A 19,677-nucleotide genomic window follows, 5' to 3' on the forward strand; every position below is an offset into this window, starting at 1 on the left:
GCAGCACTGCCTGGTCCCGCACACCCTGCTTGGTGAGTGAGCAAGTCAGCAGGGCTGGCTTTGCACCCCTGGTCATGTTGAACATCTGGCTGACCCCAACTGCTGGGCACACCAACAGAGGTTCCCCTGATATGAGCAGGGCAAGTGACCTGAGCATGCGGCTCAGCTGACTTATGATGACCTAAAGGGGAAACAACGACTGAAATTCTGCAGTTGCATTTGCAAACCTTGAGCTAACCTTGCAAGGGGACCTCGGGACCTCTCCTGCTAATTATAAGAATAGATTTCTCTTATTTCTAGCAGTCTCAACAGCACTGCACGTGCAAGTGAAGGAAATGGTGAGAAGCAGATGGCCAAGGAGACGAAAAAGGACAAGTCAGGGTAATTTATTTGTATTTAAATTATACCGTTGGTTTTCTGCCCAGCTTTCTGTTCCCAAACGTACTACACAGACATATCCTACATGTGCTACGCTGCTGCATCAGACCTGTATGGGTCAGTCTTGCAGCAGCTTAATAAAAAAAACAACAGCAAATCAGTTTGTTTTTACCTGATTCTACCTTTTAGCTCATTATGTGCTCCTCCTGGGGCACCAACATGTCTATAGCATCAAAGAAGCTCTTCCTACACCTTGTGTAGGCATCACTGACTTGCACAAACTAGCCTCCATTTCTTCACCTCTAGAGCTAGATTGGTCTGAAGTTCAGGTAATTCAAATCTTTAAAGAGAAATGCCAGCACTGCTCTCTAATTTACAAAGCAGTGTTAAGGTGGCTAAAACAGCAGATTATTGGAAGAGTAAGCCCACCTGCTGCTTTGTTAAACCTACGGCTTTCTATCTGAGGAGATGATTGTATTATTAGGAAAAGAAAAAAAAAAAAAGAAAAAAAATCAAATGTCATGCTCAAAATTGCCACAAATGTCTGAGCTGGCGAGGAACATGTAGGTTACCTGCCCTTTGATGCTGAAATGGGAGTGTTCTCTTGCCTACCAGCTCTTGCAGGTGACCATAGGTCTGAGCAAAATCCCATAAATGTCAGAAGTCAATTAGCACATGGTTTTGCCTGTACAGAGAATGCAAGCTTTGGCAGAAAACACGTTTCCTTGAAAGTAATTTCCAGGGAGCTGACCACGACGTGGTCTCATGCTCTGCTCTCTGTGAGGTCCATTGGGTTGCATAACTGTCCTGGCAATCCGGTGTGTAGCAAGGTAGCTGTCAGGTGCCTCAAATCCTTAAGACAGCAGCAGGGCAAGATGAGGCCTGGTTTGTGTGTCCTGCTCTGAAACAGCTCTGATCCAGGATTCTTTTCAATAAACGTCAGAGTTGGTTCAATGCCAGGACATGAGACAGGGTGAGGGGAGCTTCCTAAGCGATAGGAGATCCTGAGCATGCGGAGACTGTTAGAGAAGTTGACGTTGTTCATACACAGCTAAAAACTACTCTAATAGGTTAATCAGCCAGGAGTTAGGAACTCCAACACTGGGAGTTATTCGCCCAAACAGATCAAGCCTTCACCTGATGTAAACTAGTCTAGCTCCACTGACTCCTGCACAGGGCTCTGTGACACTCTTCGTCTGCCATGAAGCAGCATCTTGGCAACATGAAAGATAAATAGGGATATCTGAAACTTAGCAGGCACTAGTTGCATCAGCCTCTGTTAGACAAGTACAACCTTACGAGGTAAGCCTAGGCTGAAGTCTAAAAACAGAAGGAAAGGAAACCAGCTTTATCCTTTCTTTCTTCTCCTCTGTTCCAAGGTTTCTGATTAGCTACAACCAGAACCAAAGGAAGAGAGGAGGAGGAGGACAGCCTGCTCTCATCCACTCCCCAGTTTCAGCATCAGCAAAGCAAAAGTCATTAAAAACTTAATAATAAAGAAAAAGCAACCAAACGAAGGAGGCTTGGTCCTCGGTACTTACAGAGGCAGCAAGTTAGCACTGTCACATGCAACACAGCACTACTAAACACGATGTATGAGTCTCTCAGGCTGGCTGTGTGCTCACAGACCTGTGTGCCCTTGTATTTTCCCCATTTTTGTGACACTTGCTGCTGTGGCTGTAGCCACAATTTCCCTGATTTTGCTACTCAGATCCCTAAACTAACACAAGGTGATGTGCTGAGCTGGAGTGAGAAGCTACTGTTTGGCCTATAGCATAAAATTACTGAGATGAAGTAATTCACGGGCTATTTCTTTCCCATTTAGTTGCTTTGAAATAAATTCCCTGTCACCACTAGAGTTTCAGCTGTCAGCTCTCTGATTAGATCCAGTGACACTATTGAAAACAGTAGGGTTTTTATTCTCCTTTTCTTCCCACTCATTAACTTTTTCCTCATTTTCTTTATTGCTATTTCACTTACAGATGAGCTGGCTGAAGTTCAGAAAACTCTCAGCAGCACAGTAGAAAACATCACGGGCACTCATTTTCCCCTTGGACTATTCCATAAATAAAAACCTTTTGATGTCTGGATATTCATTCAGATACACGCTATCAGCTTGTTCCACAGCCAGTCCCCACCTAATACCAAGGTTTAATTCTGATCTTATTCACACCAGCAACTACAATGAACTCCTCACTTATTAACATGAGGTTCTCGTTTCAGTGAAGCTCAGCATGTAGATCTGTCTGTTAACGATCAGTGAAAAAGGGAAAGAAAATAATCATTCCGTCAGTTTTTCTGGGGCGGGGGGCCTCAAGCTTATTCACAAATGAGGGGGAACAAGGCATATCTAAGCCATCTTCTTGCTTATCTAAGCTGGGATTTGATGGGATGTGCCCAGCCTTGGTGCTTCACAAGAAGGCAGAGAGAGAGGAGTCCGCATTTTGTTTGCCTCAAACCTGTTTCCCTTTCTAACACAGTCCAAACAATGTGTGGTGAAGAATCACCTACATCAGCTCAAGGCCTTTTGGGGCAGACTCATCCTCTACCTCTTCTGACAGGCTTATTGGCCGCTTTGCACGTACCAACCAGGAACAAAAGAACACATGCTCTGTGCCAAATCCTGGGGGAAAAACAACATGGCACAAAATGAGAGGACAAAATAAAGAGCTGCCTATGAATCATGCCTCCTTCCAGAACAAGGATATTGTTTAAGACTCAAGTGTCTTCGAATGTGGTATTCATACGTGTGTGCTCTCACAACCAAACAGACACGATTTCCTGGGCTTTGGACAATCCGGGTTTGCTTCGTGGCTCTCCCACAATCTCCCAGTGCAACCTATGCAAGACACTTTGTTTCACTATGCTGCAGCTCCCCAACTGTCTAATGAGGGTAATAATACTTTTCATTTGTCTCATCTATTTAGCTGGTAAGGTCTACTGGGCAGGGACCGCTTCTTACCAGGAGTTTATACAGAATGCATGCACAAGTGTCCTGATCTCATGGGCTGCCTGCAGGGGATACTGTAAAGCAGGTAATAAATAATGTAATCCATCATGATTTAACAGTGAGAGTTGAGATTTTTTAACCTGGGCTATCCATGGAATAATGACTTCTCACAGTGCATGCATATCAATATAGATCACATGTGAAAGACAGAACTAAACATGTACAAAAGACAGAACTCAGGCAATTTAGGTCCTCAAATACAGATCTTAAGCAATTAACCTAACGGACAATCTTAACACAGACACTTAAGGATCAGCCAGGTCAACGTTTGAGCACGAAAGAGAATAAAGGACTTAATGAGGCATGAGTTTGTCTATCACAGAGCAACGGCATGGGCACATGTACATACAGGGGATGCCTAAAGGGGATGTCAGTACTATGATCAAGTCATCATAACTGAGCACGCACGAGTAGCGCAGCAAGCTGGTGCTGTCTCCCTCTGCAAGCACCTGCGCCCAGCTGAGAAGCATGAGCATTACAACGGGGTTCCAAGCACACAGGCTGCAAGTCCTTGCCAAAATTCCCAAAGATGAGGGTAAAGGCTGAGGACTCTGCTGGATATTGGAACTACGAGACATTTGCAAAAGGGAAGGAAATAAAAACAGATTCCTGATTTTGTTTCAAGGTAACATCTAGAGATTTGCAGTACAGCTAGATGACCCTGGAGGGTACGTTCATTACTTATGAAAAAGATCAGTGAAGTCAATAACCTAACTTTCTCAAGTCAGACTCTTAGGTTATTACCTGCCATCTGTTCAGGACAGTGACCCAACCCATCAGAACAAAGCTGCCATTTTCTAATTACAGCAGAATCTGAAGCACAGACACTTCTGCTGTATGATCTTGAGCAACCAGAATAGCAGAAATGTCAAAGGAATCTTACTGAAGCAAGAAAGCATTGTTCGCCTGCTTCCCTCATCAACTTGCATCTGCATTCAGATGCAAGATTATACACACCAGGTTGTATACTTACTTCAAGAAATGCTAGTTGCTCTGATTTCCCTAGGGAAATGCAATGATGGAAGAGTTTATCTTCCTTCACACTGGATCTGGAGCAAATAAGAATCATTGTAAATACCTATTCTTTGTTCAGTGAGATCTTAGAAGGACAGCTGCGCAATTCACCTCATCTGCGTATTTCTGCAGAACACATAGGATGGTTGAGGTTTCCTTTTTATTCTTCCTTCATGCTCCATTTTAGATTTTCGTATTATTTGATTCCTCTGAATGCAGAGTGATAGGAATGGGCCTGTTGCTTGGAAGATTAATGAGGCATTGTCCTGGCTATACAATGTCACTGAACGAAGAATATCTGCCAGCTTCCTCCTTGGTGGACACCAGATAAGTCCTTTCAAGCCAGCCTAAAGCTTCACAGCTTTACTATCTAAACACTTAATTCACAGGATTAATGTGGTTCATTCCTAGCTATTACACCCAGCTATTCAAAAATCTCATTTACATATTAAACTTTACTTGTTTTCGACCTCCTTTCTCCATCTGTCCCCTGCTACTCAGAACACTTCATTTGTCCTCCTTCCTTTCAAAACTGTTGGCAAATTTGGGAGGTAAGCAATTATCATCATTTATACCTAACATCACAGCAGCCCAATACCAAAGAGTTTACAGGTTTGCAGTGACAACCTAATGGGAATGCCAGAGAACACAAAAGTAGAGGATTAGTGTCTCATCTGCTCTACAAACTAGCGTATGAAATGTAGATAGACTGAAATGTCTCCTTGATACTGCTCATTTCCTGTTCACTCAAGCAGACTCCTTAAGGAAATCTGATCCCTTAACACATCATCAACCCGGAGCACTATTCATAAGGTAACACCAAACACACACCAATCCTGCTATGTCCAATCTTCTGCTCCTCCAATGCAGGTGGGTTGTGTTTGCAGTTCTTCCCTTGCTTCACCCCAGTCCGTTTTCGGAGCCCCACACTGCTCTGTGCCTCTTGCAAAACTTCCAACTTCCAAACCACCTATCCCAACACCAGCAGCATCCAAACATCTTCCCAACTACATCCTTCTCCCAACCTGTAACCACATCTTTCTCCTCTTTATTCTGCTTTTAGGAAGCTGAACAAGAGATGCTCCTGTTGCACAGGAAAATTGCCTTCCCAGTCCTTGCAGGTCTATGACTACTGCCATTCTATCATTAGCACAGGGTGCGCTACAGGAGGTAACGGCACGTGGAGGCCCAAATTGGTTAAACCAGGTGGGTCCACATAGCCCATAAGCTTATAAAGTCATAACTGTCTTTAAGGAGATTTAGAGGGTAGGATTTCAGAGCAGGAGGTGACAGGAACACAGTATGTACAGGGCATCTGAAGGATCAGATGACATTCAAATAATCTTTATTGATGTCTGTAGTCATATTGAACACCCCTGACTTTCTCTCACACTACTGAGCAGAGAACAGAGGGAGGGCAATGAAACCTACTACTCACTCAGAGATACACAGAGATGTTCTGCTCACTGCAGCAATGTTTGATCTTGTGTATGTAGGTGATAACTTGAATATTTGCCGCCACAGAATGAGAGCATCCTGGTGAACTCCTCCAGCTTGTTTTATTCCATCTCATTTTGGTTTTGTCCATTCGAAACCTCACTTCATCAGACTATTGCATAAAGATTAGTAAAACATGCAAGGGACACAACTTCCTACCTATTACTTCTTGCTTTTATTTTGGCACTTAGTTAATAGCTTCTCAGTAGTTTTAAGCCCATCACAAATTTGTTTCAACTGCCTGCAGACTTTGTATCACTGCTGTCCAACCCAGTTCCACAAGTTTAGCACTTGCCTCTTTACTGATCTATTCCTGGGGCTAGCCAAATACTAAGGGGTGAGGGCAAATTGAGAGAATCAAATACATTATCTAGTGCAACAGAATATACTACCCATACCATCAAGTAGCCTCCATCAGCCCATCTTAAGCTTATGTATGTGGCCAGACTTCAGTTTATCTGTCCAGATACTATCAAAGCTCCTGTTTACATATTGAAGAAAAATTTAGGAAGAATAGTTTTTAAATTAAGAAAAGTTAGCTAAACCAAACACTGCGTAAGAAGACTTGGCATTGACATCACACATGGGCAAGACAATTTACTGATGAGCTGCTTCACACTTGTAGTAATATCTTCTGGAGACAGAAATAGGAATTCAGTTCAAAAACCAAACTTAGGTACTACCAGGAATAAAACTAGATGTTAAGTGGTGGCCTGGGATATAATGAAAGGAGTGTAAGGACTTGATCCCACAGTGGCTGTTAAACACAACCCAAGTCAAGTACACACAGGGTTGCCAAAGCCTGACTTTCCCTTTGTAACTTAGACAGTAAATCTTATCATATCCCAGCTACAATGAAACAGTCCCTTGAAAAAGCTGTAGAGAGGGCATTCTCAAAGATGTTGAACAAAAAACAAGCACAGATTTTTTAGGAAGACATTCATTATTTTGGGGGGCAGAAAACAGTGTTGGGAATACCCATGAAAAGAGAAAAGAACGAGAGGATGTGGCAACCACACCCAGAACAGCATTCAACTGATATTCGGCAAGTTCTTTAATTCAAGCATTTATTTTGGTATCTACATTACTTAGAGAAACAAGAGTTGGCCAAAACCAAATGCATCAGCCCTGAACTTATTAGCACTATTTCAAACACAAGTCAAGTAGAACCACCTGTTCAGGAGAAGGACAATGAAGGAAAAACCTATGTAATAAAGCTTCGCTCCCAGGAACAGAAGATCCTACTACCACTATCCATATTCCTTCCAAACAGACTGGAGATAGGAACTCACAAGAACTCAGAAATCTCAGTGGTATTGACTGCATGCCTTGAGTCGTTCTTTAGCTCCCAGGGGAGCAAAATGAGTATGTGAAAGAGCGATGAACAGCCTTTTTACAAAGTAATCACCAGCTCACCAAACTAAACTCCAGCTTCACTTCGCTCTGAGATTTGGTGAGCCTCACTGTGAAGTACTGGACTGGAGCAGCAAGGCCACCTCACTCACTTCCCATTCTTTACGTGAACACGACCAAAAAATATACACTAACTCCAAGTACAACAAGCCCTCGCTACTGTGAAGTCAGTCCAGCACTGAGTGGCATCTAACTACATTTTGATCAAATGCACTAGCTATATGGCTCAAGCCTCCGTTAACTTATGGACAGCTGGTACCTTATAAATCTTTGATTTCACAGCAATCTTCTCGTGCTGGCAACTTTGCTTCCCAACATCTCAGTCTTTTGAGAGTTAATGACTGGCAAAGCAAACATTGCAAGTTTAAAGGACTTCATTTCCAATTTAAGCCAAAAACAACCTGTCTCTTCACAACGTTTCCTGCTTACATTGAACTTTCTGCCCAGGACTTCACATCATCAGTCTCAGTACAGTAGACGTTAGGAGTAGATAGCTACCAAAGCTAAGTAAGCAACAATTCAAGGGTACACTGCAAAAGATGTCTTCACAAATCTCTCCCTCTTCTCTGAAAAGTTCAAGGAAACCCAAAGAACCACCAGCCCTTCCCTTCTGGCAGGTCTCATGCTCCAAGGACAAGTTAAAAGCATAGTCAGAAATGACCTAGCCACTTGTGAGAGCTACCGAAGGCTGAATCCAACACAATTCACACCTCTTCCATGTCAAGTGGGCAACTTCTGTTGAAATACAGGGCGCTGTAACATGCCTTGGAATAACTCTGGGGTCTTAAGACAGCAATCACTGCAAAAGCATAGCAGCTTAATACTTACACTCAGCAGGAGGCACTTGTTTTCTTTGATGGCACCTATGCAGCCCACGAAGCCAATGATCATGACAAAAGTCCCTGTGACAATCAGTAGGTTGGCAGCCGACAGGGATGGGAAAGATGAGGAGAGGGTGGCAAAGTTCCCTTGGGTAACAGCCAGCCAGATGCCCACTCCAAGGATTCCACAGCCTCCCAACTGGAAAAATAAAGAGAAACAAAGAAACTTAGTTATTGTATCAAAGTAACCCCAGATGTTAATCCATATTGATTCAGCAGTGGTACGATGACCGCTTCTTAGCCATGCCTAAGAAAAAATGGTCATTAGCTACAGCACTTTCAATCTAAGGTACAGAAAGCAGACAAAGGAGAAAGAAAAACATTTTACTGAGGGGCAACTCAGCAGTAAGATAATATACTCAAAAAATGGCTCAGATTTCCTAACTCTAAGCCACAGTTTCAAATATCAGGTCCCTAGTGAAAAAGCAGACACTCACTAAAAGAGAAATTCCCAGTGACTTGGATCTCAAAGGGGCTGAAACAATCCATATTCCAGTTAGGTATCTCAGAGAGCTGCCCAGAATGGCTGAAGCAGTTTGGATCCCCTGCTCTTCCCATCCCAACACAGCGTCTCCTGTCCCTGGCACTTGCTAAAAGTCAATCTTGCTACAGCATCCCCTGGCAGGACACCTCGCACCTCTTCCCAATTCCTCGCCAAGGTCAAGGCTCCCTTGGGCATTCAGAACGTAAAGGAGCCAGAGGAGGAGGAAGAATTCTCCTCTAACATTACAGAAATTAATAGATGCTTACTGCTAATGTGGCCGCTGGTTTGGTAATTCAATCCTCGGAAGAGGACTTTGCTGCTTTAGGAAAGACTTGAAAGGGGAACAATATTAACGTACTGTACTGGCTCCTCAGGCATGTGAGCAAGGAGAAGGGAGCATTAACAGCACAGGCAGAGCCACCACCACAAAAAAATAAAATTTACAGTTATTATATACACAAGGAACTTTTAAAAATGCAAACATTTATAAGCCTGCTGCTTATAACTGAGAGAAAGCTTGCAGAATTGTAACAATCTGAGTAAAGCTGAGCAATTAAATAGAATTAAACCAAAGGGGATTTTGCATTATTATACAGTCACACAGCAGAGCATCACTTAGGTTTCTTTCTTTCCTTCTCTCCCCTTAAAATAACCATTTTTTATTGAGTTTTATAATTGCACTTTATTATCCAAATCAATTAAAGACTGGGAAAGAAATTGTGTTCATAGAGTAGTAAGCCAGGCATAGGAGCATATCAATTAAATGTCTGCATAAAGTGGATGAACGTAAGGCAGATCCCGAATCAGAAGAGGAAAGAGACAGAGCTAATCCTGGGGCAGAGCTAAGCCTCAGAAACAAAACACAGAAGAGAAGCACAAAAGCCAAAGCAATTTCTTAGTACTAATTGCTAAGGTTGCCTCTGCACGATACTGAATTTCCCCTCCATAAGAGACCAGAAAGGTTGCTGTGTCCCAAGGCAGAACTGCTCGTCCCAGTTGTAAACCAGTTTATTTTGTCCAGAACTACAGTGTCAAACTGTACCTCATCGTAAAGTACCTCAGTGGCATCATCGTGCGCGTCTCCACTGGGAGAAGGCAGACTCCAAGACACACAGACTTGAACGATCCCATTAAGAAGCCTTTTCATATACAGGCATCCCACATCACCATATTCACCCTTTTGCAAAGTGCCCTCCATAAACACCTGGGAGGGACAGTCCATGCCATGACCACATACACTGAAGTACCTTCCCTCTGCGCCCACTTACAGACCATGATCTTTACAATGGTCTAAAATGATTAAAGAATAGCCAGAGGAGAGGAGTGGGGAAAATACTTAGAGAAGGTAACCCACAGGACTTTGATTAGGGTACCCAAGGGGATATTAACAAGGAAAAAGTGGGAAGAAATTTGGTATGAATTCCCTAAAAAGTGACTAGAACTCTGAAGGTCTACTAGACAATATAAGAGGATCTAAGGAGAGGTGGCGGATACCCAAGTTAAACCCAAAGACCAAGAGATGGCTCGTGTAAAACAGTGCAAGTCTGGTTATACTCGTTTAGATTGGGGCTGAACATTTCAAATACCAATTTTCCTTCGGTTAATTCACCAAAACCTTAAAAGTGCAGGGACCCGTTGAGCATTAAACCATCTGGCTCAAACTGGATTTCACAATGGGATTCTTAGGCAATGGCAGCACTTCAGCCCCATTCCTTTTCCAGTACTTGAAGGTCCCCTTGTATTCCTTGAATAAAGCCAATTTAAGCTGCCATACAATGTCCTGGGAAACGAAGGCTGCCCTTAATGTTTGTCTACACTGCTCTTTAAAGCCCCCTTTCCACCAAGGACCGAAGCACCCCTGCAAATTTCCGGCCACTGAACATAACGACATTAAAGCACCTGGTTAAGGAATGCTGCAGGGAACCCTAAGACCCACCAAGACATCCATAGGAACCAACAGGAGCAGAGTATTTTCTTGTCCCAAACACCACGTGGCTGCCTTTCCCCCCATTCCAAACTGAACAGCGACGTAATTCCCAGTTCCAATCCCAGGGATTGGTGGGATCACATTTATTTATTCCAGGTATCTCAAACTCTTGTGGTTGATTCTGTGCTGCCTGCTTTGATTTCCTCGCCTTGATATCTAAGGAGCTGTTAAGTTACGGACAATTTTACTTCTTTACCATGTTCCGTTCCCTTTCCTCTGCTTTTTCTTCCCCTACCCCATTCCCACCCCCTGTTTGTGCCAAGCAGGCAGAAGAAGAGTGATGAGACGATAAGTCCTGACAGCTTTCAGGGTTTGCTGAGATGTGAAATTAAACAAACACAAAACCATTAACAGGGCTACTCTTGGAAACGCAGGGGCTTCTTTGCAAGCAGTCAAGCTGTCACAGTTAGAAGAGTCACTAAATATTAAAACAAAAAGATTAGCAAGAAGACTACAGCTTGAAGCTGATCTACTGGCAACCAAATACAAGTCTGCATTGACTCCACGTGGCAAGTGCAAGGTTGACTACAAAACAACAACAACAAAAAAAAAACTCAAAGATGTCAGGCTGTTGAAAACAGCATTTTTTTTAATTCCTTGTGAAATGTTTAACATGTTATTTGCCTAATTGTTCACGATATTCCACTCTGGTGAGCAAGGCAACTCACAGCAAAATTTAAACCAGAATGCAGATCCCTTTAACATTTTTTTTTCCAGTAAGTGTTGCATTTTTTTGTAAAATCTTTTGTTATTGTGCCAAAACACTGTGGTACCAGAAGGGACGGTTTCATAGCCTTAAGTCTTAAGAGATTTGAGTGAAGTGTCTGTTCCAGGACAGCTCCCAGTGTAAATCTGGAACAGGCTGCTCAATATGTCTGTGCCTTGGTTGTGTCACACTGAGTACAAAGACATGACCGGTGGGTTCCTTGCAAGCCCTGGACTTTGCAGTTGGCTGTGGAAGCAGTGGTTTATTCTGCCCAACATAAATTGCTCCCAGGCAGGGTCAAGCAGTAAAGCTGGTGGCTTATTCTAAAAGCACAGATTCAGTTCATCTCTCGCCCCCAGAGACACAGACGTGTACACTCACTCTCTTTGCAGAAAAGCTGCCTACAGAATTAGATCCTCCAAATTGTTCTAATGGGCTAGAAAATAAATTATTCAGACTTCAGAGCATGCACTTAGAATTGATCTTACAATATTGTAAACAAAGTAATCCCAAACAGCCCCAGATATATGCGTGTTGTCGGACAAAATAATTCAGAAGCTACAGCTACACGCTTAAAATACTGCAGGAGAAATTGCCTCATTGTTCATGATAATGGTGTTGGTGCCTTTAAGTGGTTTTTTTATTGGTTTTATTACACAGAAAATGCATCTAATCAAGGCTTCTCATATTGTATCTGACTGGGATCTACCCATCATACTTGCTCTTTTTAATAATTCCTTTTGTATTAAAAAAATCCACTGATACCAGAATCCAAGCGTAAGGTACAATCGATTTTTGTTTTGTTTTGTAGCGATAGTAATTAATTCACTTAGAGGTTTCTCTCCCAGCCTCCACAAATTTAAACAAAAAGGGCCTTCTCAATTCCACTTGCTATGCAGTTCCTCTTGGGTGAATGTGCCTCCCCCTCCTTTAACTATGAAATAAGAGTACGCAATGAAAAAATCAACATCAAAGTATTAACAGCAGTGATGGGAACATCATCCAGCAGATGTTCTTGTAATGTAAGGCATACTTAAATTACTGTTCCTTGTAGCTGGATACATGTCAGGTGGAAATGGAATACGTATATACGTTGACAGGATGCAATGAATCTTACATGCCCCAAGCAGAAGCTCACGTGCTGCTGTGGGCACCGCGGCTTTCTCTACATGCACATGCAAACAACCTCTCCTCGTGGCTGCTGCCCCTCTTGGTTAGGAGGACCAAGAGCTAGGTGGTGGCTGGTGGTCACTTCTGGCCAGCACCTTCAGCCCAGCACTTCGTGGCCTTTAGACTGAAGAATCTCCTAGACATCAGCACATGCTGTGTTTCTCTTGCTAGTCGGAGGTCTGAAACTTAGGAGGCGAGGATATTATAAAAGTTAATCCCTTTGTGCCTCTGATTTTGGAAAGTTAAGTGGAGCAGTGAATGGGGAACTGAAGCACATTTCTGCCCTTAGTATAATTAGGCTCTAGAGCTCTGCAGCACAGAGATGAAGAAAATGTGCAAATATTATCCAAAACGGCCATGATCTGAGCTATCCTTTTAGCAATAATTTGAAAAGAATTAGAAAGAAATTAGTTAGTGGGGATGACATTCCTGGGAGTGAAGAGACTGGAACAGCAGCAGTCCCTAAAATCCAATACGGGATGAGAACAGGGAATAGAGAATGATAATTTATTTTTCTTGAGATTAAAAAAGCTAGAGCTCATTTGGTCTGCAGGTTTAAAACCAATTAAAGCAAGTACTTTTTCAGGAAACATTTAATTGTATTTTGGAACTCACTGCCACAGAGTTTTGTGGATATCAAAACATAAGCAGGTTCAACGAGGGATTACACAAATCAAAGGAGGGCAAAGTGCCCTAGCTTTTATTAAAAACGATAGTTTGGATGCAACCCCTGCAGATGAAGGCCTTAAACTGTAAATTGAAGCAGCTGAGAAAAGCATCCTTTATTATCTGTCCTTTTTTCTTACATTCTCTTGCAGCATCCCTAAACAACCATGACCCTAAGTAGGCTACTTGGCTAGATGCAGCTTTGTCAACATGATGGGCATTTGTACGGTTCTCCTCACATAGCTCTCCTCCTCTCCCGAGCTTCAATGTTCACTTGCAATTTGAATTTGAGGTTTTTTTGCTTGCTTGGCATCAGCCTGTTTTCAGAGACAGGTGTACAGCTATAGACACCAGTGAAAGAGGTAATTCCCTGTTTCTCCTCACATATATGTCATGCTCTTGCTTTTGTGTCAGTGAGAGCATAGCTTGTTCAAACTAAAATGAAGAAAACTCATGTAATTAGCAAGAAGGTCAAAATCTCCTCCTCCCCCTCAGATCCACTGGACCTACAGAGGCTGTATTTTAATTCCAGTGGGTGCAGTGACCCTAACTGGACCCTCCTTGTACTACTTGTCAAACCTGGAATAAAGCCTACTAACTCTACGCACCCACTCTGCTAGATTTTTTTGTGTGTGATTTGAGACAGAATAGTTGTAGGAAAGTCCTACAACTTATACCACGGGCACCAGACTCTTGCATTTGTGCCATCAACAGCTAAACTACAAGCAACACAGTGCTTAAGCTGTGGTACATAAAATAAAAAAGGATAAAGTTATTTAGCTGCGTTTTGAACCAGAGTAAAGATTCCTCCACATACGCTCTTCACACACACGTGCTCCCTTCTCCTCCTCCTTGCTGCCTTCTGCTCTTGCAGACACGGTCCAGGTTGTCAGCATCCCTTAAGGAACTTGGACAGCCACCAGCCAATTCTCAGCTGTCATCACTCCAGAGCACTTGAGCTGTCTCGTAATTTATATCAATAACAATCAACGAGAGCTGGGTTTCCAGATCCCCTAGATCACAGTACAAAGCTTCCCTGATTTCCCACTACTGGGATTAAGTAACCTTTTAAAGTGTGGTTGAATGCAAACACGTACCTTCCGCCTCATATTCCACACACCTTAGCACCTTGGTAAGGGCAGAAAAGTCATCAGTCTATTTGGTCTACAGACCTCAAAACTCTGTTGAAGCTTGGGATTTCAACAGTAGGGCACATTGCAAAGTTTGTACCGAAGGGTTAAAAAAAAAAAAAAAGGAAAAAAGCTAAAAAGTAACAACAAGCCGCAGTCTGCAAATCCCTCCTGTGAAGGAGAACAACTCAGGGAATCGTTTCCTCATTTAATTCAGATGGGCTCTCACTTGCGTTGCTTCTCAGACAGACACGTCTGGTCTCAGCCTGGAATGAATGCCAGATCCACCCAGCAGACAGACATTATCCCACAAAAATTACACATCACAAATGGATGCTGCTCTACGCAACGCTTTCTTTCAGAACAACATCTACTCACTGCAGTCTATTCTCTCCAGCCAAAATTTTATTTTGTTCTGAGGTCGTTTTATTCCACTTTTGAACTCTTTCACTAATATCTCTATGACTTATGGGAAGATGCTTTAAAAAAGCACAACTGAGTAAAACACAAAGCGTTCCAAATGCCAATCTCTTCAGCTTCACAAATAAGCAACACAGAGTGATTAAAAATTAAAAGCTTTATGAAACTAATTGTTTGGCCTTGTGATCCCATCTTTTCATTTTCCTTAAAACAGGAGTTTTTAAGTTTCAAATACAAACATTTTGTATTGCAATATGGGCCGCTACGTACACAAGCAGCGGCCAAATGCTTCCAAGAGTCACGTGCCCACATTCCCCATAGGTGTCAACCAGTACGACCGATCGATCACCTCGCTGATAACAGCACCGAGGGGCTGGCCCAAGTGCTGTACTGGACTTTTCCTAATGGATTGATTCATGTGCTGTCTGCCTTATCCCAGTCAGTGGTGCAATGCAGCGGGTGGGGCTCAAAATGATCTCAAAGCAGACATGATGCATCGTCCCGGGGCTCTTACCCTGGTTGCTCCCTATCTCACTGCAGTCTGTTGTCACAGGTTGGAAGATACACACGTCAGGAGCTCATGTTGTTGCTTTACTTCCTTTTAGACATTTCTCTCCTATAAATAAGCTGTGTTTTAGGATATTCCATCCTGCATGTGAGCCTGACAAATAGCAAGAGTGCTTTTATCAAGCCTAGAAATTCTACAGAAAAGAACTTTGGAGCTTATGGGAAAAGCAATCGCTCAAGAAAGGCATTTATTTTCATAGTGTCAATAATGGAAACATATAAAAAGCTGTTTTTTCAGTTATCCTGGTGAGGAAAGAGCCTCAAGAGCTTAAGCCTTAAGAAATTCATTATTCTTTTCCGGTTGAGGTCTACCACTAAATTACAGCCCCATACAACTAAAGTAAATTTGGGGACAATTGAAGATGTCAAAAGACAGAATATCATACTGACACCCTGCAAATGGAAAAGTGAATAAAAAGTCTTTCAGTTAATCCCTGCTGTTTTATGAGCAGTATTCTCCTAAGTACTTGCTCCTCTAAATCGCAGTTATCTATCAACTACCGTTACAAAAGAATGGAACCACAACATTTATGAGTTAAAACACCCAATGTAAAAAGGGTGTTTTCCTTTCACAGGCTCAAAATTCGTGGAAACACTTAAACGTGCTCAATGGCACCCTTACCGGGCAAAGCATTTAAGTACGTGCTCAGCTGCCCCTGACTTTAATTAGTCACTTCTGTAGCGCACTCAGCTGCCCCATACTGCAAAGTCATACATCACCGAGGATGAAAAACCTTGCAGAAACATAGCAGGTGAGGATGACCTATCAAGGCAGCACTACTGATAAAAAGGTTAAACGTGATCACAGCGTACTTAAAAATGGTGCTTATCAATGTCACAGGCATCTAATTTGGAAACTTGCCTAAACTCTAACTCAAATGGAAGCTATGAGCTATGTACCGAGTTAACGACAACTTACTGAAACGCAGAGCAAATGCATCAGTTAGAAGAGGGAAAGGGGTGGCTACAGGACAATGAAAAAAAATTTATGCCTCTTTGCAGGTTCTAGTCTTAATCGCTGCCAAATTGAAAGCGTTAAAGCTTTTTCATCTGCTCCTCAAATGTCATTTCTAAATCCACCCGGGATGACTGTAATGAAATCGATACAGTTTTAAAGAGGAATACGTGCGTGAGGTCTGGAATCAGAATCCATCAAATGAAGTTAAACCTTTTAAAAAAGAAGCAGAAAAGGAAGAAAACTGGATGTGCTCCAGAGTCCCAGTTCTCTCCCAGCTGCAAACTGATACAGAAACTTTTTAGTCACTTCAGAGCACCTGGGAAGAGACCAGATCTGGAGCTGCGGGTTTCATTTTGGCCTCTTGCTACCATATACATACTGTTAAATACTGAAAACAAAAGAAGCAAATGGTGAAATTTGGTCTTCAAAAATAGAGTAATTTCTGGAAAGGTGATTATCTAAAGAGAATTTTACCCAAACCATCTGGTGAGATGACAAGAGAAACTGAGGATAACGAGCACCAAATAACGCCTCCCAGAAGCCACAGCTCAGTTTCTTGGTATACCACAGATTTCTTGCACTAGAAAAAAAACAGATTATTTGGCGTCTGTAGAGTTCTTCTCTCCCTTAGAGGCATTGGAAGGGTTTAGACTAAGAAGTATTGAAATACGAAGATGACAGGGGTCAGAAAGGAAAAACCAAATATAAACAAACATTTTTTTTAAAGAATACAAAGCCAACAGAGACAGTCTTTCACATTACTCGAGAAGTTTTTAAAATGTGCTAACAGGCACAGTCTGCAGAAAAACAGAAGTAAAAATATTTTCCTGTTGCATGTATAATCCATCCATAGAGGTATGCAGATAGCACAGGGCTGGTTACTATAGAAACCTCCAGAGTGAATATAGATACTATAGCTGAAATGCAAAATTAGTTGTGTATCTAAAATAGAAAATTGCTGATATCGGGGGAAAGAAGGAACTAAAGCCGATATCCTTCTTTACAAAAGCTTCCAAAAAATAAGAGTCTTGACTGCATAAGCCAGTATCCGATTAAAAATAGTCTGAATAAAGGGTCTCCCGCAATGCACACGGGCAGAAGACGAACTTAGTTCTGCAAGTTGAAGCAGCTAAAGAAAACAGTGCCTGGTTTTGGTCCTGAAATGGCAGCGAGGGCTGGGGATGCTGCTTTTACTGATGTGTTTGGCTCACTGCATCTCAAGCCTGATTTTAAGAGCATCCTTGCCCCGGGTCCCAAATTGTGCTGATGCATTCCACAGTGATTACGGCTAATTTTCCTGATGGAGACCTCTTCAAAGTGAAATCGTTTTTCTTTGCTAAGATATAGCCTACACGATCAAGCAGGTCTTCTCCCCCCGACAAGTACAACTATCCCATTTATCTCTGAAGTTCCCTCACTTGCTCGGCAGCTGGTGGCACTCGAAAGACACAGTGCCAGCACGGACGTGTGGGGTCACAACCAAGCAATGCTCGGAAGCCTTGGGACGGCAGGCAGAGGGCTGGAGGTGCAGATCAGTGGGGACGCCAGGAATACAGGGTTCTCTTCCCTCCAACCTGCTCTGCGCTAAGGAGGGGCTGGCAATACCTCAAGTCCTGGCAAAGACAGACAAATCTTCCATCCCACACCAAGTCCCTTCTTCCCACTGTTCTCCAGGTGCCTTCACCAACCTGGGCTGGTTCCTGGAGCTCTCCCCTCGAGGAGCTCGAGCCCTGCTCAGGAATCGGGCCATCTCCAGCAGGCACAGGAAGGTTTGGGGAAGCGGTAGGACTTTTACAAAGTATCCCAGCTCTTAAAACCTAGGAAGCTTTGTGACGCAACTCCAGCACCTGAATGAGGCATGAAAAGCTTGTCATTGATATTTATTAACATGCTTCTTCACATTCATGCGATTGGTAATGCTAAGGATACTTCCATCATTTAGTGCATCATAATAACACTACAGCATCAATCGATGGAAGCAACAGAACGTGCGAGCTTAGTATGGGAATACAATGAACTACAGAGCATCTCGAGTACAAGGTGGGGAAGCTAAGGCCTCATATACAGAAGAAAATTGGGCAACGAAAGATGGGTTCAGATCACTCCAATGCAATTCCTTCCTCTCCCTTTCTCTCTCTTTGCCAACCTCTGCCACGTTGGGCTATGAAAACCCCATTACTCTCCGGCATACAACTTAACCCCAACTGCCCCAAGAGCTCACAGAACACACACAGCCTTAATATTCCTTCCTGAATTAAACAAACAAACAAACAAAACTATCCCAGCCTGGGCATCCAAGATGCAAACACGGCTCCACGCGGGACAGCTGAGCATAGCAGCACCAGCACCACTAACAAAATGTGAAAGGCATTAAGAGACAGTAAAACCTCCCTTATCTGACATTTAGCTCTTCATTGAGATGGGGAGAACGATCAAACTCGTGTGCTGCAACTAGCTTTTAATGAAAAGTCTTTCTGAAACAGTCCCATCAATAAATGGTTCACATGGTCGTAGGAAGGGTTTCTCCACTTTCAGTATCGATCCCCTGATCGATTCCAGACTTGGGAGCAGCAATCGCACCCGAATAGCAAGCAGCCTCACATCACAGGACTCATCTTCCTTCACTGAATGTCATCAGGAGGCTGAGCAAAAAGCGTTCTGAATCTTTTATGGAGTGTTAATCATATTTGTACAGGCAAACAAAGTATTTACCACCATCGCAATTGCCTAATGATCCCATGTAAGCAGTCCCTTGTAACAAAACCAGCTTGGTGACTGGAACAGCATCTCTCACTTCAGTAGCCCAAATGCCTCGTTAAGGAAACTCTTCTAATTGGGTGGGAGTACAAGAGAGAGCAAAGATTATTCCCTTGTTTTATGTTAGCAATTTTTAATGATTGCTTATTTATATTAGGCTTTGCTATGCAATAACACATCTGAGGCTTTGCTGCACTCTTACTGATGCTATTTATATACAATTGCCGTACCCCCAGCCACTTCCAAGCACAGGCAGTACGCCATCAGTAATGAATGCCACCTCAAACAATCTCTTTTTTCTGCACTAGTTATCCCCAGAGGAAACACTACAGTCTTTTCCTACCACCAACCACATATCTGCTGCGGAAGCATTTCACCTGCTTTGGAAGGAACACTTTCAGTTGGACGGATCTCTGATCAGCGGCGTCAGTGCAACGCACCGACAGGAGAGCCCACAGAATCCCTTGCTTTCCCCTTTTGTCTGTTTTGGGGATCCATCTAAGTGAGCACAAAGGCTGTGAAATAACAAGGAGCACGAAGCATTCCCACTGGGACTGTCCAAACCACGCATCCATACTGCGGGCTACCAACCAGTCCCCCTCTGGTCATGTAAATACTGTTGTTAACATCTGAGCTGCA

At 42.9% G+C, this 19,677-nt stretch overlaps 1 protein-coding gene across 13 annotated transcripts in view; it reads right to left on the bottom strand.

Annotated features, from left to right (window-relative positions):
• The window catches only part of TSPAN4 (tetraspanin 4), a 433,966-nt gene that overhangs the window by 84,146 nt on the left and 330,143 nt on the right, over window positions 1–19,677 (bottom strand). For all 13 annotated transcript variants that reach the window (XR_004779536.2, XM_035552201.2, XM_050711235.1 and 10 more), the window contains one exon: window positions 8,141–8,332. Coding sequence is in view for 12 of the 13 variants with exons in the window: in XM_035552201.2 (XP_035408094.1) it covers window positions 8,141–8,332 (192 nt within the window). In the remaining variant the exon portion in view is untranslated. The remainder of the gene's footprint in view (window positions 1–8,140; window positions 8,333–19,677) is intronic.

This window comes from Cygnus atratus, chromosome 5 (genome assembly GCF_013377495.2).
Source record: "Cygnus atratus isolate AKBS03 ecotype Queensland, Australia chromosome 5, CAtr_DNAZoo_HiC_assembly, whole genome shotgun sequence".
NCBI lineage: Eukaryota > Metazoa > Chordata > Aves > Anseriformes > Anatidae > Cygnus > Cygnus atratus.